The following is a 14,837-nucleotide window of genomic DNA, read 5'->3' on the forward strand; positions in this document are numbered from 1 at the left end:
GGTTTTGAGGACTCATTACGATCATACCTGACACAAAGTACTTGGTTAGGAAACATTAGCTAGTGTAATAGGGGCGTAATTTACATTGTCTCAACTCACCCTCAGACCCATGAACTGCTTACTGTTATTATACTCTCTTTTTTAAAATTGGGATAACATATATATAACATCAAATTTACAATTTTAACCTTTTGGGGGGATTTTTTTTTGCATTTTTTCAAGTTTTTATTTAAATTCTAGTTAACATACATGGTGAAACTGGTTTCAGGTGTCGAATTTAGTGATTTATCCTTACACATAACACCCAGTGCTCCTCACAAGTTAACGCCCATCACCCATTTAGCCCATCCCTCACCCACCTCCCTCCGTCAACCCTCTGTTTGTTCTCTATAGTTAAGAGTCTCTTGTGGTTTGTTTCCCTCTCTCTTTTTTCCCCCTTTCCCCTATGGTCATCTATTTTGTTTCTTAAATTCCACATATGGGTGAAATCATATGGTGTTTGTCTTTCCCTGACTTATTTCACTTAGCATAATACACTATAGTTCTATCCACGTCATTGCAAATGGCAAGATTTTATTCTTTTTGACGGCTGAGTAATATTCCCTATATATATATATACCACATCTTCTTTGTCCATTCTTCAGTCGATGGACATTTGGGCTCTTTCCATAATTTGGCTATTGTGGATAATGCGGCTGTAAATATTGGGGTGCATGTGCCCCTTCGAATCAATATTTTTGTATCCTTTGGGTAACTATCCAGCAATGCAGTCACTGGTCGCTGGTCGTAGGGTAGTTCCATTTTTAACGCTTAGCGGAGCCTCCATACTGTTTTCCAGAATGGCTGCACCAGTGTGCCTTCCCACCCACAGTGTAAAAGGCTTCCCCTTTCTCCCCACATCCTTGCCAACATCTGTTGTTTCCCGTGTTGCCGATTTTAGCCATTCTGACAAGTGTGAGGTGGGTTGTTGTTGTTGTTGTTGTTTTTTTTCTAATGGACTGCTTCACGGAGTTGTGTGTCATCCTTGCACAGGGCCATGCTAATCTCTGTATTGTTCCAATTTTCGTATATGTGCTGCCAAAGTGAGCCCCCGTCTGAACCATTTTTAAGTACGTACAGTTCGGTAGTGTTAAGTACATCCACATCGGTGTGCAGCCAATCTCCAGACCGTTTTTCATCTTGCAAAGCTGAACCTCTATACCTGTTGAACGGTTCCCCATTCCCTCCTCCTTGAGGCCCTGGCAAGCACTGTTCTACTTTCTGTCTCTCTGAATTGTTATTACTACACTCTTTTTACAAAACTGAGGACACCAAAGTCCAGAGAGCAGTTTGCTTCTAGGAGACAGAATCTGGACTTGAACCCGGGTCCTTGTTCACGCGCGAAGCTGCTTTGAAATACGGCTTCATCTCACAGAGCATCTGTGATGTGTTTTACTTTCCTCATAACAGTCATGGCCGCCGTGTGGCCAGGCCCTCTCTGTGCCCATGTTTTGTAGCCATTCTCAAATGTAATCCTCACGACAGCCCTGCAGTCACCGTGAGGGCGGTGTCCTATCTCCCCGCAGTGTCTGGTACAGAATAGAGACGTGTTCAGTGACTGTGGGCCTCGCAATGCCTTTAAGTAGGCTCAATAATGCTAAGTAAGCTTGTTGTACATTTCTTAATGCAATTGTTTACATTTTTGGAAAATGTTGATCCTCTCGGGAGAAAACTAGCTGAAATGCATGGGTTCCTAAAGAACTTCCCTATCCTTTCCACTCCCCGCTCCTTCTGCAGAGTCAATCTGCTCTTCTCACCCCAGGCCGCAACCCCCCCCCCCCCCCGCCATCTGTACCTCATCACCGGCTCTGCTGATCCACAGCCAAAGGCGGAGACAGGCGGGCAAGGGGACACAAGAGACTGTCCCTGCTCGGCTTCCTCCTCCTGCCACTCCACCTCCACACCCTTCCTTCTAGCCATGCACAGTCCTGGCTATCCTGGAACAAGCTTTGTCCTTTCACGCCTCCGTGACTTCGCACATGCTGTTCTGCAAGACTGGAATGCTTTCCCTCCCCTCTCTTCTCCACCTCCGAGACTCCTACAGTCTTTGCAAGCCAGCTCAGATGTCACCTCCTCTCTGAAGCCTCCTCCCCTGCCCTCTGCTCTCAGTCCGCCCCCTCCTCGGCACAGACTTGCTCATCATGCACTACAGCAGTTGGACTGCAGGGACTCCTAGTCACTGCAAGTGTCCCCGTGTCCCCAGCTCCTTGTGCTGTGATCAGGCTTCCTCTCTGCTCCTGGTGGGGGTGGGGGTGGGGGCGGGTCAAGAGGAGCCCGGGGCACTTTGATTTTTTGATGTGCCTGGTATTTTTGAAAATGAGGAGATGGCAAAACAAGTTCGCAAATACTGAGGCAAGTTTTTCCATGTTTAATAAATTAATGCTTCTAAGAATACAAAAAAATACAACATAATTGTGCTGCTCACAAGATAATGATAGGATTTATTGAAATATAATAATTTATAATGCACCACAGGCCTAGCGGTCTGTTAATGAGAAACAAGTTTAGGGACACAGACGGAGGGTCTTTGATCAAGCCGGTCAGTGGATCTGCCATAATGTGAAACCCCGTTTGGAGATTGTGTCAAAAGCCTAATTTGGAGACCCTGGCCAGAAGGTTCTTCTGGCCCCTTTCTGTGCTGATAGGCTGTGCTGCCACCTCTGTACGCAGTAGGCGCTCACTGTTTGCTGAATGATTGGCACACGTACAGCTTTGCAAGTTAATTATTGAAAATTCACATACAATAAGTATTCCTGAGAAACAATGAAGTCCTGAACAATGGGGCAGGAAGCCACCTCCTTCTCCAGTAACCCCAACCTGAGTCCAGCTGAAGGCTGCAGCAGGAAACCCCTCACCCCCTGTCTTTCCTACCCTTCCTCCTCAAGGGCACCAAACGCACCAATCGCCTCTCTTCTCCTCCACCCTCTTGAGGGTCCCAGGTGAAGAGAGAGAAAAGCACTCAGAAGGAGGCAAGCAGCCAAGCTGGGCTGGGAGAGGAAAGTTGTCCTGCCCCCAGGCAGGCCTGAGGGATAAAAGAAACAGAGGGAGGACAAAGAAGGACTTAAAGCACCGGAGCAAGGGGGAGAGAGGCCTAAGGAAGTTTACAAAGCAATCTGTCAGAGAAGGGCTGAAAAGGGAGCCCTGCTGGGCTGAGTGGCGCAGGCGCTCTACTCACCTTAGGCCCAGTTAGAGATGTGCGTTTATGCAGCCAAAGTCGTCCCAGGAGCTTCCCAGAACACGAGCGAGGGCTCCACTGGCCGGGTTCTGGCAACCTCAAACACCTCTGCTCTAATGGGCTCAATACACCAGTTTGCTTGAACCCACCAAACTGGCCCAACTTCCAATTCCCTCTGGATTTCCGACAGAAACACTATGTGGGTGAAGGTCACCAGCACTCTGACTTCCCAGATTTTCTGAGCCGGTGAAAATATCCACAAGGCCTTTCTGGAAGTCTCCCCTGCCACCAAAGGCAGGATTAATAATAACAGCTACCATCTGAGTGTTCATTCTGTGTGGAGGGCTTTACCCCATCTCACTTAGTGCCCACCACCGCCTTAGGTATGATTGTCCTGTTTTACATAAAGGGAAATGGGCCTGGAGAGACTGAATGACTATCTAGAGGATAGACAGCCTGGATTCCAACTCAGGTCTGTTTGACCTCGATGCCCACCCTCTTCGCTCTATGGATATTGTCTCTTGGGAATCCTCTACAATTCTTCTTTCTTCTTTCTTTCTTTTCTTTTCTTTTCTTTTTTTTTTTTTTTTTTTTTTTTTTTTGTGGTACCCAAATAAATTTCAGATGGGGTAGGATGGTACAATTCTGAGCTATCTAAAGAATTCCTAACCTCACAGCTGGGGATGGGAAGAGCAGTGGGAGTGGGAGTCTGACTCGTGGCTGGGTAGGGTCCTAGTTCTTTTTAGACACTTGAGTAATTTAACCATAAATAACTGGGCACTGGGAACAGGACACTCACTAATAAAAGCATAGCCTGGAGTCATGTTGGGGGGGGGGTAGAATTCAAGTCACTCAGTGGGTGGATGTATCTGCAAAACAAAAGAAAAGCCCCTTTCCCAGCCCAGGCAGAGAAATCTCCTGTAAAGTTAGAGACAACAGGCTTCTGGGCACGTAGCCAAGGTTCTGGGGATATTTATAACTTGAAGAGGGTGGGAGTCCCTAATAAGCTGCTATATTCTTTTTCCATCACTTCCCTCTCCAAGGCTACAGCGAGCTCAGAGCTCTTCCCCACGCAGAATGCCTGCTCTCCCCAATGTTCGGCTTCCATTGTCTAATTTTCTCATCCTGGCTGGGGAAAGGAAAGGCTGCAAGTCCTTCCGTTCGGAAGAACTCCAGTTGAATGCAGCTTAGCCGCTGCTGGTGTTTCTTGGCTAGCTGCTGTGGTCTCGGGGATCTGCCTATGAGTGTGTGGTTTCCCTAAGCTGCTTGAGAGTCTGTGAGTCTTTGGGATCCGCCTACGATCTCTGCGCTTTGCCTGCAAGTCTACGGGTTTGAGATCTACCTGCGGGTCTGAGATATCCGGGATCTGCCAGTGATTTCTAGAATCCTTCCAAACACTCGAAGTCTCAGAGAACTCTGCGGATTTGGAATCTGTTTGAGGCCTCTCAGATCTTGGAGTCGGCGATCTAGTGGATCTTCTGCGGGGCAGGCGGTAAGTCTGTTCTTTCCCAGCTTGGTTTTTCGGTTTCCCACCTTCAGCGGGTCAGGGACTACTAGCATCCTGAGGGCCCGCCCAGCTCAGGCCCTCAGAGGCCCAAGAGCCCATCCGTGCAGGAAACCGTCAGAAATCCTCTTAGTAGACAAGCCCCCAGGGATGATCAGGACGGGTTTTTTCAGCCCTGGGGCTTGACTTGCTCCTTCTTATGCGCCCTATCCTCCACCCTCGCTTTTGATTTCCCTCGGGTTTTCTCTTCTCTGCTGGACGCAGCTCAGCCCGCCCATCAAGCGGCGCCCTCTTAAGAAGGACAAGGTTGGATGCCCGTACAGGGTTAATAGCAACAGGGCCGGGACACCGCCTGGGCGAGCCGCGGACTCCACTAGCCAGCGCACTGGAGGCGCGGGGCCTCCTGGGAGTTGTAGTCTGAGTAGCCGGGTGAGAGTGCCGCAGGCACTGCTGGGAGACGTAGTGCGTGGGCGGAGCTCAAAGTTCCAGCGCGGCCGCCGAGTCTCCCCTGGGGAGTGGGCGGCTGCCGCTTTTCTCTCAGGCCCCGGCTGTCAAATTAGGGCTAATCCCAGCAGAACTCAACACAAGCCAGCGCCTATATTAGGCCCGACGTCGAAGTTAAGGCCTGACTCAAGACAAGCATAAGGTCGTGAGGAGATGCAGGGCAATCCCTCTGGCTTAATCGGGCCGTGGTCTCCAAGAGACGAAAGCGGAAGATACTCCTCCCTGGCTAGGAGGACGCCCTTCCTTCTTCACCCTTTTGTTCTTTTCCCTCCTTGGTTTTTGGCCTCTGACTGGCCTTTGTACGCGGGAATGGAACTCCAACTCCCGGCAGGCCACGGGAGCAGGCGCAGGCGTGATCGAGGTGCTCAGCCACGCTACAAGAGGCGGGCCTAGTGTTCAGCATCTAATTGGCAAAGCGTTTTGCAACCTTCGCTCGCTGATTGGCTGAGATAGCTGCCGGAAAGGGCCAGCCTCGAGATGGGAGAGCGGAGGCGTTCTGTGGGCTGGGCTGAGAGCCTCCTCCCCGAGACAGCATCGACTTGACCCCCGGCCCCGGAGGGCCCGAGCTAGGGGGCTGTCTTAGTAAATTCCGGCAGTGCCTCCACCCTCCGGTGGCGGAGACACAGAGGGCGGGTCGCACTCGAGGGTCAGGAAGGAGAGTGACCCGGCCCGGGTCCCGGGCCCTCCCCACCCGCCTGGCGGCCAGAACTCCAGCCCTGGGGAGTGGGCAGGGCCTATCTTCTGTGCCTCACGCCCTGCTTTTCGCCTCCTTTAGCGCTGTCTGCTAGCTGCTTTTCCTGCTCTCTCTTCTGGGAGGCGAATCCTTGAGCCCGAGATGGCAGCCACCCTGCTCATGGCTGGGTCCCAGGTAAGCCGGGGGTGGCTTCTCGGACCCTGCCTCTGCTTACCGACCTTGTCCCGGCGTTTCTTCGCTGTGCAAATCCCTGTTGGAAATTCCCTGGGATTAGTGATTCGCTCGCTTCGGTATTCTGCCTCGAGAAACCTCAGTACCAGGCCAGTATAGCCACGAACAAGCATTTATTGAACACCTGCTGTATGCCTTTAAATCCTAGGAAGACAAAAGATGGATGGAACGGTCCCTCCCCGCCTGCTCACAATCTGTAGGGAGACAGACGCATTCGTTGAACTGTGATACAACGTGATAACAGCTTTATTTGTCGTAGAAACAAAGTGCTGTGGTGTGGGAACCAAGAAGTTGGGGTGATTAATTCTAAGGAGCCTAAGGGAGGAGTGGAGCGGAGCAGGGGGCCAGGGGACACTGAAGAACTGTCTGTACTGGAACAGGGCCTTAAAGAATTGTAAATTTTCACTAGTCTGAGACATACTACGGGGATAGAGGAACAGCGAGTAAAAGGTATGTAGGGATGTGGATGCTACGTGTGTTCTGAGAAAAGTACCGCTAGAAGATAAAGTTCTGGAGTGGACAGGACTATCTGGCCATGGGACCAGAGCAGTCAGCTGGTAAATGGATCCCTTCTCTCCCACATCTCTTTTTTTGGGCTGTTTATTTCTTCTTTGGACTCTTCAGATCAGACTTGATACCTTTTGCCTTCGCAACAGTTCTAGCCATGTCTCTAATTTCAAAAGGAGGAATTAGTATTAACCTTCTGGATACCCAGTAATGAGGAAGCATTGTGTGATTTCAGGCACCTGTGACATTTGAAGATATGGCCATGTACCTCACTCGGGAAGAATGGAGACCTCTGGATCCTACACAGAGGGACCTTTACAGGGATGTCATGCAGGAGAATTACGGAAACGTTGTCTCACTAGGTAAGTCGGGATTCTCTGCCTTTCTTCGCTCCCACGTTTTTGAGACTCAAAAATGGCTTAGCCCTTTCAACACGACCAAGTTGTGTGATTTTTAAAGCATTGAATCAGATATTGGTTTGAGTTGAGTCCTCAGGCAGATCTTGGGGTGTGGGAACGTCAAGGTCATATTGTCTAAAAGGAAAGACCGTTTCTGCCCATTTTAGAAACATTCAGATTTCTTGTGCCCTGAGTCATCTACCATTCTCCAGCCTGTTTGTACAGATCACTGACCAAACAGGTCTGACATAATGGTGCTTGCCAGGATATAAATGCCCATGTAAATGGTCGTTTTACTAGAAGATGAGGAGGGTTCTGACTCAGGTTCATGGGAGGGCAAAAGCCACATTTTTGTGTTTGTTTTGTCTTCAGAGCCTTAGCTTTGCCAGAGCTCCTTTATTTATCTGGAGCAGGTACCTGTCTAGAGATGTTTCAAAGTTGATCGTAAATTTTGAGTGTGTCAAATGTTGTTCCAGAAAAATCCTGAACTCAACGAGATCACAAATTCTATTAGGAAGAGAAGTAATTGTTTTGATGGTTTGTAAACCTGTCTTCTCTTAGCTATCCTTTGGTCTGGGCATAACTAGAATAAACAGTATATTCTTGAGCTGAACAGTCTTTTGGCTCACTTTGCCTCCTAGTAAGACTTGATAGAACTTAGCAATCATATATGGTTCACTAGGTCATCTGCCCTTCATTAGGACTAATTCTTATTTTGAAATCTTTATTTCTATAGCCTTTTCCAGGACAAAAGGCAAATAGGAGGGGTTTCCTTTTTACCTTGGGCTCTCCCTGATGTTCCAAGATTCTTGGATCTTTCCTTTAGAAAAGCAACTAAAATTTATTTACCTAGATGTAGTGGAGTCTCTCATCCAAATGTTCATCTTAATCCAACAAAAGCAAGCAGTGAGAGTCTTAAAGAAATGTGAATCTGTATGGCTCTGCCAGCCCAAGGAGTACTTGTTAGAAGGACGGAAGCATGGAAGGACACACACACACACACACACACACACACACATACATACACACACACACACACACACAGAAAAATAAGGTCTTTTCTCAAATAAGTTTGATACTGGTAAATACCAGTATTATTGGTAAATAATATCTACAGGGCACCTGGGTGGCTCAGTCAGTTGAGTGTCCAGCTTCGGCTCAGCTCATGATCTCATGGTTCGCTCGTTTGAGCCCCACATCAGGCTGTCTGCTGACAGCACAGAGTCTGCTTCAGATCCTCTGTCTCCCTCTCTCTCTGCTCCTTGCCCACTCATGCATGTGCCCTCTTTTTCTCTCTCTCTGAAAAATTAAAAAAAAATTTAGTAAATAATTAAAATTTACAAGGCTTCTTAACCTCAGTACTCTTCAGAACCTTTAATGTGTTACATGGCGTGCCCATTTCTAAGAAGAGATGTTGAATGCACCATTTACCAAAGTAGTTTATCCATAGACCCTTTTCTCCCAGCATACATAGTAACCTCTAGGTTGATGAGTGTGCTAAGTAACACAACTTGGAAAAACAGTGTCTGGTAGAAAGTTGCTTATAGATAGTGGTTGTATATTTTCTTTTTCATTTTCATTTGAAGGCTGTGTTTAGTTAATGTCAGGGATGTTCTGAGCCAGGCATCATTTGTGCATTCTCCAACCTTCCCTCCTCTATTCACATTTAAAGGCCGCTTGGGGTGCCTGGGTGGCTCAGTCGGTTGAGCGTCAAACTTTGGCTCAGGTCATGATCTCTTGGTCTGTGAGTTCGAACCCCGCGTTGGGCTCTGTGCTGACAGCTCAGAGCCTGGAGCCGGCTTCGGATGCTGTCTCTCTCTCTCTGTGCCCCTCCCCCTCTCATGCTCTGTCTGTCTGTCTGTCTGTCTCTCTCTCTCTCTGTCAAAAATAAATAAAAATTAAAAAAAAATTTTTAAAGGCCACTGGAAGGAAGCAAGTAACATTTGGCAGTCACTTTTCCTGTCAACTAAGACTTGATATAGCTAGACAAAAATGTTTTTTCCATCCTAACCCAGTAGATTCAGAGTAAATGTCATCTAATGATAATGATGAAGGCTTGGAAAGTTTAAGAACGTGCACACAATGCGATCACATGTAAAACATCTAGGTTCTTGGCTTCTAGGCATTCTAATATACAGTCTTTTATGTTTTCTGTTCTGGTTCTTTGAAAACACCAGGAGCATATACAATTTTCATAAAGAACCATTAACGGTAATGGTTCAGAGCATGAACTGTTATCAGACAAACCTGGATTTGAATCTTAGTCCCACCACTTACTACTCTGTGAACTTTTTGCAAGTCACTTCTCGGGGTCTAGAATTTACTATCCATAGGGTAGAAATCTCTCAGGGTGCCTGACTCTCAGGGTGATTGAAGTAATTTGGGGAAAGAACTTAGCACAATGCCTGGTACACAGGAGACAAATTTTGTGTATTTGCCGGGATTATTATTATTATTATTTACCCTTTATTACAGATTTTGAGATCAGGAGTGAGAATGAAGTGAATCCAAAGCAAGAGATTAGTGAAGATGTGGAATTTGGCACTGCATCTGAAAGACCTGTGGGGAACGCTGAGGAAAATCCTGAAAATGAAGAAGCCTTTGAAAGCAGGGAGAGACCCGAAAGACAGTGGGGAGATTTAACAGCAGAAGAGTGGGTAAGCTATCCTCTTCAACAAGTCACTGACCTGCTCGTTCACAAAGAAGTCCACACGGGCATCCGGTATCATATATGTTCTCATTGTGGAAAGGCCTTCAGTCAGATCTCAGACCTTAATCGACATCAGAAAACCCACACTGGAGACAGACCCTATAAGTGCTACGAATGTGGAAAGGGCTTCAGTCGGAGCTCACACCTTATTCAGCATCAAAGAACACACACCGGGGAAAGGCCTTATGACTGTAATGAGTGTGGGAAAAGTTTTGGAAGAAGCTCTCACCTCATTCAGCACCAGACAATCCACACTGGAGAAAAACCCCACAAATGTAACGAGTGTGGGAAGAGTTTCTGCCGGCTGTCTCACCTCATCCAGCACCAAAGGACCCATAGCGGGGAAAAGCCCTATGAGTGTGAGGAGTGTGGGAAAAGCTTCAGCCGGAGCTCTCACCTAGCTCAGCACCAGAGGACCCACACAGGTGAGAAGCCTTACGAGTGTAATGAATGTGGCCGAGGCTTCAGTGAGAGATCTGATCTCATCAAACACTATCGGGTGCACACGGGGGAGAGGCCCTACAAGTGTGATGAGTGTGGGAAGAATTTCAGTCAGAACTCCGACCTGGTGCGCCATCGCAGAGCCCACACGGGAGAAAAGCCGTACCACTGTAACGAATGTGGGGAGAATTTCAGCCGCATCTCACACTTGGTTCAGCACCAGAGAACGCACACAGGGGAGAAGCCGTACGAATGTAACGCTTGTGGGAAAAGCTTCAGCCGGAGCTCTCACCTCATCACACACCAGAAAATTCACACCGGAGAGAAGCCCTACGAGTGCAATGAGTGTTGGCGAAGCTTCGGAGAAAGGTCAGATCTCATTAAACACCAGAGAACCCACACCGGAGAGAAGCCCTATGAGTGTGTACAGTGTGGAAAAGGTTTCACTCAGAGCTCCAACCTCATCACCCATCAAAGAGTTCACACGGGAGAGAAGCCTTACGAATGTACTGAGTGCGAGAAGAGTTTCAGCCGGAGCTCGGCACTTATTAAACATAAGAGGGTACATACTGACTAAGTCCTGTAATTACAAGAAATGATTCACTTGAAGGTACAATTTTATGTGATAGCAAAGAGCTCTCTCAAGACGGAGCTGCTTTTACCGTAGTGAAGTTCCTTGCCGGCCATCGTTTGAAACATCAAAGAAGATAAGCCATTTGAAATTCTGACCCACAACTTTGGGAACGTTCCCCCCTTCTCCCAAGGAGTGATTTTTTTTTTTATTCACTGAATATTAATGAAGTACTTCATCAGAATCAGCTCCACAAGTAACTGGGAATCTGAAGACCAGGGGATGCATGCTGGTAAATCCTCAGGATTGGAAATGGAGTCAATCTTTAAAAGTTATCTCTCTCATCCGTGGCCCAAAGAACTATGCTAGGGGAAATGTTGGACTGTAATAGGGTGGTCACAGCTGCTTCGGAAAAAGACAACCAGAGACTGCCTGAATTGCCACACCTGTTCACTCTCCATAATTGTTGGGCACGCACATCTTCCCCTTTGAAAGGCGTTTTCCTTGAGTTGCGTATGCATTTGTATCTTTCCATCTTCCTGAGAGCAGGATTCTGCACGATGAAGGCAATGATCGTAACTGTTTCCCTCATTGTTCCTAATTACCTTTACTCAAGCTTGCATCTTTGCAAAAGCTAACTACAGATGCAGATTAAAAGGAAACATGAGACACAGGTTTGGGGACCAAGGACTCATCAATGGTGGTGACTTTAGCAAGAGCTGGTTACTGTTGTTATTGCCACTAATCAAAATGTATTCCTTTTCTTTGGGGGATCACTGTAGGGGACAATGTAGGGAGGGTATCTTCAAGGAAAGATAGGACCATACTGGCGGTGGAGTATAAGGAACAAGTGGAATTGGCCACTCCCGGGAAGGAAACACAGAGTTCCTCCCCGAGGACCACCACCATTCCTTTCTGTGTTCTCCCCCTTCTGCCTTGAGAGATCAATTCTACTGCTAACTCTAGGATTTGATAAGGGCCACATCCCAGTGTTTCTCTTGGCTTGCATAAGGGCATGTGTATGTACAGTAAAACGTGTATTCCTGTAATTTTTCCAGTAGCGGAAACTGAATTCACACAGAATTAGCATGTTCCTGGGTGATGTTGATCATGTGACAGAACTACAGACAACTCCAGTGTGAGAAATGTCCTTTCGTTTTCTTTTTTTTTTTTTTATAAAGGAAAAATGTTAAACACTAGTGCTCTAGTGTGCACGCTCCTTTAAGATCTGTCTTTGTACAGAACTAAGCACTTGTTTATGTGTATCAGTCAATTGTGGGAGATAATAACTGGACAGATAGGTTGAGTGTCCTGTTCTCAGACTGAATACTCTTCTCTTTGGCCTACTCACAAGGAATGAATAAACCCAGATAGGAATGTGTTTCTATCCTGTCGGTCTACAGATACATGTGGTTAAGATGAAAGTTGACCCAAATTAAACCTGTTAGCGTCAGTTCTCCTAATCTCAGCCCACATAGGAGTTAAGAAATACCCCAGGCATTGGTGCTTATCCAGGCATTTGGGGGTGGAAGTGTGAGGGGGAGTGGACTAAGGAATAGATCTTTTTCGAGAGTGCCCCAAGCTATTTCTACTGTGCTTTATTGTGAATGCTGTAACATTTGAAAAATATTTCGCCATAGCTCTTTGGGACTTGGTGTGTTAAAGGAGCCAGTGGTCTCTCTCGGGTAGTATACTACGTCGAGTCATTAGGAGCCACAACTGTGTGGGACTGCATCCTTTGCAGGGACACAACCTTGAAAGGAACAAAATGAAACACCACTCCATCAAGGAGGTTTCTTCATGTTGCCACTCCTGTTTAAATACAAACTCAACTCGGGCAGGGAGCATGTTTTGTGTCCTGTACAAAATCTAGCCGATCGTGGGTATCCATATTTTAATTGTTGAATGACTCACATGTTCTTGATGACTGAACTCGAATATGTCCTTTCCTGTATCAGTGTTGCTAATGGTTTTAACAAATATCAGAGTTCTCCTGTTGTTTCTGTGAGGCACTCTGGGCATCAGCTTTGGAGTGGCCACAGAAGACAGCATCCTCATGACCCAAGGGTATTTCACTCCCTCTTTCTTCCCTACTCTCCTGCCCCATCCCAACCTGTTCCTGCTGGTGCTTTTGGCTTCTTAGAGGTGAGTGGCTCAAGAAGAGGCTTCTTGGTGCCCCAGCCATCTCTCCATACATGTATACTCCAGCTGGGAAGTTCAAAGGGCAAGGGCCAGACCAGCTGTCTCCTGTCTTTCTGCCAACCGCTGCCCATTTGCCGTGTTGAACTTTTGTGTAGAACTTCTGCATCAGACTCTCTTTGCTAATGCTTTCTGCATGTTTCCTGCTCCCAAGTCTCTGGCCGCTTCTGCACATACCCTGAACACTTTGTGCCTGTTTTCTATGGTTGTGGAGAGTGAGTGAACAAGTAAGTATGTAGAGCAGTTTTTCGTAGGGTATTGGTCGCAGTTATGCTAGTGTCTATCTACATCTGTATTCTAACAATATTCTATAATTAAAAGTATACTTTTTAAAAATCAAAACGCTGAGAATTATTTTAGTAACCCAGCACCGATTCATAAACTGGTTTCTCGTCAGATTCACTAAGAGTGGACACAATTGTCTTTACATTGATGCATTTGTACGGATGTTCTGGTAGAAATTTGGGCGCACGTTATTTTCACACACTGGTGGGCCCTCTGGATATTGCCATTATTGTAGGAAGATGCAAAAATCTGGAGAGTTTCCTGTGAAGATTGGGTTGGAGGCAAAGCAGCGTGGAAGCATTTGGTATGAGTGTCTCGTTAACTTTGGAGAAGGTGAAACACAAACACGTCCAAAAGCAAAAATGAAAGGAGGCCTTGTTGCTTTAAGGAGATATTTTTGGATATCTGTTAAGAACACTAAAACAATTTCTTCTGAACTAGTATTGGAATCCCAGAACAGATCCCTCTTAGAAATAGTCAAAGGCTCTCTATTCATGACACAGTTTGCCTAAGGCAGTGATTATGTATTACTAAGGTGTGGCCACAATTTTCAAATTACTTACAAGTAATTTTCTCTTATGAAACCTTTCTTTAAATGGCGGGCCAGTCTAGGCAGAGGTAGGGAGTCGAAGTGCTTTAAATTGGGGAAAACGACAAAGATGAAAGAAAAACTTCAATTAAACCTATACCCAAGACTTGGAAAGAAAAGAGATTTTATTAAAACATCGTTTAAAGCTCTCTTTTTCCTTGCTACATGTTCAACAATTTTTATTTCTGGGAGGAAACGTTAAAGGAAAACGCTGGCTCACCTGGAGCCCCCCTCTAAGGGTATTTGATATGTTAATATTTTGCCATTATTATAATGGAAGCAGATTTCCTTCTGTGTGAGCTGTTCTCTAAAAGGCCAGGTTAGGGCTTTGCTTCCAGGCCGTTAGGACGCCAATGAAGGCACTGAAATGATAATTTGTTAAGTGGTTCCCTACTGTTTCAAAAGTTAGTATTGTTTGAAAAGGAGTTCCTATGCCCTGGGAGGAATGGACTTTTTGAAGCATTGGTTAGATACCCGTCTCTAGTGGCGTAGCCTGGGCCCTGTGTATCTGTAGGAGACTTCAAGAAAGAAGGGCATTAGTGAAACACAACTGAGGAGGAAAACTAATAGAAGAAAATTACCTTGTCGTGGCCTAAAATTGTTTCATAGTTAATCCCATTTTTTAAATATTTTATTTATTTTTTAATGAGTTTTCCATGTCTTTTTTTAAAATTTTTTAATGTCTATTTACTTTTGAGAGGCGGGGAGAGACAGAGACGAGCCGGGGAGGGGCAGAGTGAGAGGGAGACACAGAATCTGAAGCAGGCTCCAGGCCCTGAGCTGTCAGCAGAGCCCGATGCGGGGCTCGAACTCATGGACTGTGAGATCATGACTTGAGCTGAAGTCGGACGCTCAACCAACTGAACCACCCGGGCACCCCAAGATTTTATTTTTAAGTAATCTCTACACCTAACATGGGGCTCAAACTTCAATCCCAAGATCAAGAGTCGCATGCTCTTCCGACTGAGCCACTCAGGCGCCTCAAGCTAA

The 14,837-nt window shown here is 46.5% G+C and overlaps 1 protein-coding gene and 1 non-coding gene across 3 annotated transcripts; one reads left to right on the plus strand and one right to left on the minus strand.

The window, feature by feature from the left end:
- Nucleotides 1-987: 987 nt before the first annotated feature.
- Nucleotides 988-1,090, minus strand: LOC125174214 (U6 spliceosomal RNA). Its single transcript, XR_007155337.1, has one exon. It is a non-coding gene; the product is annotated as a U6 spliceosomal RNA (small nuclear RNA).
- Nucleotides 1,091-4,157: 3,067 nt separating this feature from the next.
- Nucleotides 4,158-13,315, plus strand: ZNF436 (zinc finger protein 436). 2 transcript variants are annotated; one of them, XM_047873036.1, is made up of 4 exons: nucleotides 4,158-4,706; nucleotides 5,998-6,090; nucleotides 6,890-7,016; nucleotides 9,528-13,315. In XM_047873036.1, exons 2-4 carry the CDS (start codon nucleotides 6,058-6,060, stop codon nucleotides 10,778-10,780), a joined length of 1,413 nt encoding a protein of 470 aa, XP_047728992.1. In that variant the 5' UTR covers nucleotides 4,158-4,706; nucleotides 5,998-6,057; the 3' UTR covers nucleotides 10,781-13,315. The 2 variants fall into 2 exon arrangements, with proteins under 2 accessions (XP_047728992.1, XP_047728993.1); XM_047873037.1 differs by lacking the exon at nucleotides 5,998-6,090 and having other exon boundaries at nucleotides 4,159-4,706.
- The last annotated feature ends 1,522 nt before the right edge of the window (nucleotides 13,316-14,837 follow it).

Source organism: Prionailurus viverrinus, chromosome C1, assembly GCF_022837055.1.
Source record: "Prionailurus viverrinus isolate Anna chromosome C1, UM_Priviv_1.0, whole genome shotgun sequence".
NCBI classification, from domain to species: Eukaryota; Metazoa; Chordata; class Mammalia; order Carnivora; family Felidae; genus Prionailurus; species Prionailurus viverrinus.

Excerpts from the sequence above, each read along its gene's own strand:
- ZNF436 (XM_047873036.1), top strand. The coding sequence starts at position 6,058 with ATGGCAGCCACCCTGCTCATGGCTGGGTCCCAG. Across the intron at positions 6,091-6,889 it reads TGCTCATGGCTGGGTCCCAG|GCACCTGTGACATTTGAAGA; the intron begins GTAAGCCGGGGG and ends GTGTGATTTCAG. Across the intron at positions 7,017-9,527 it reads CGGAAACGTTGTCTCACTAG|ATTTTGAGATCAGGAGTGAG; the intron begins GTAAGTCGGGAT and ends CCTTTATTACAG.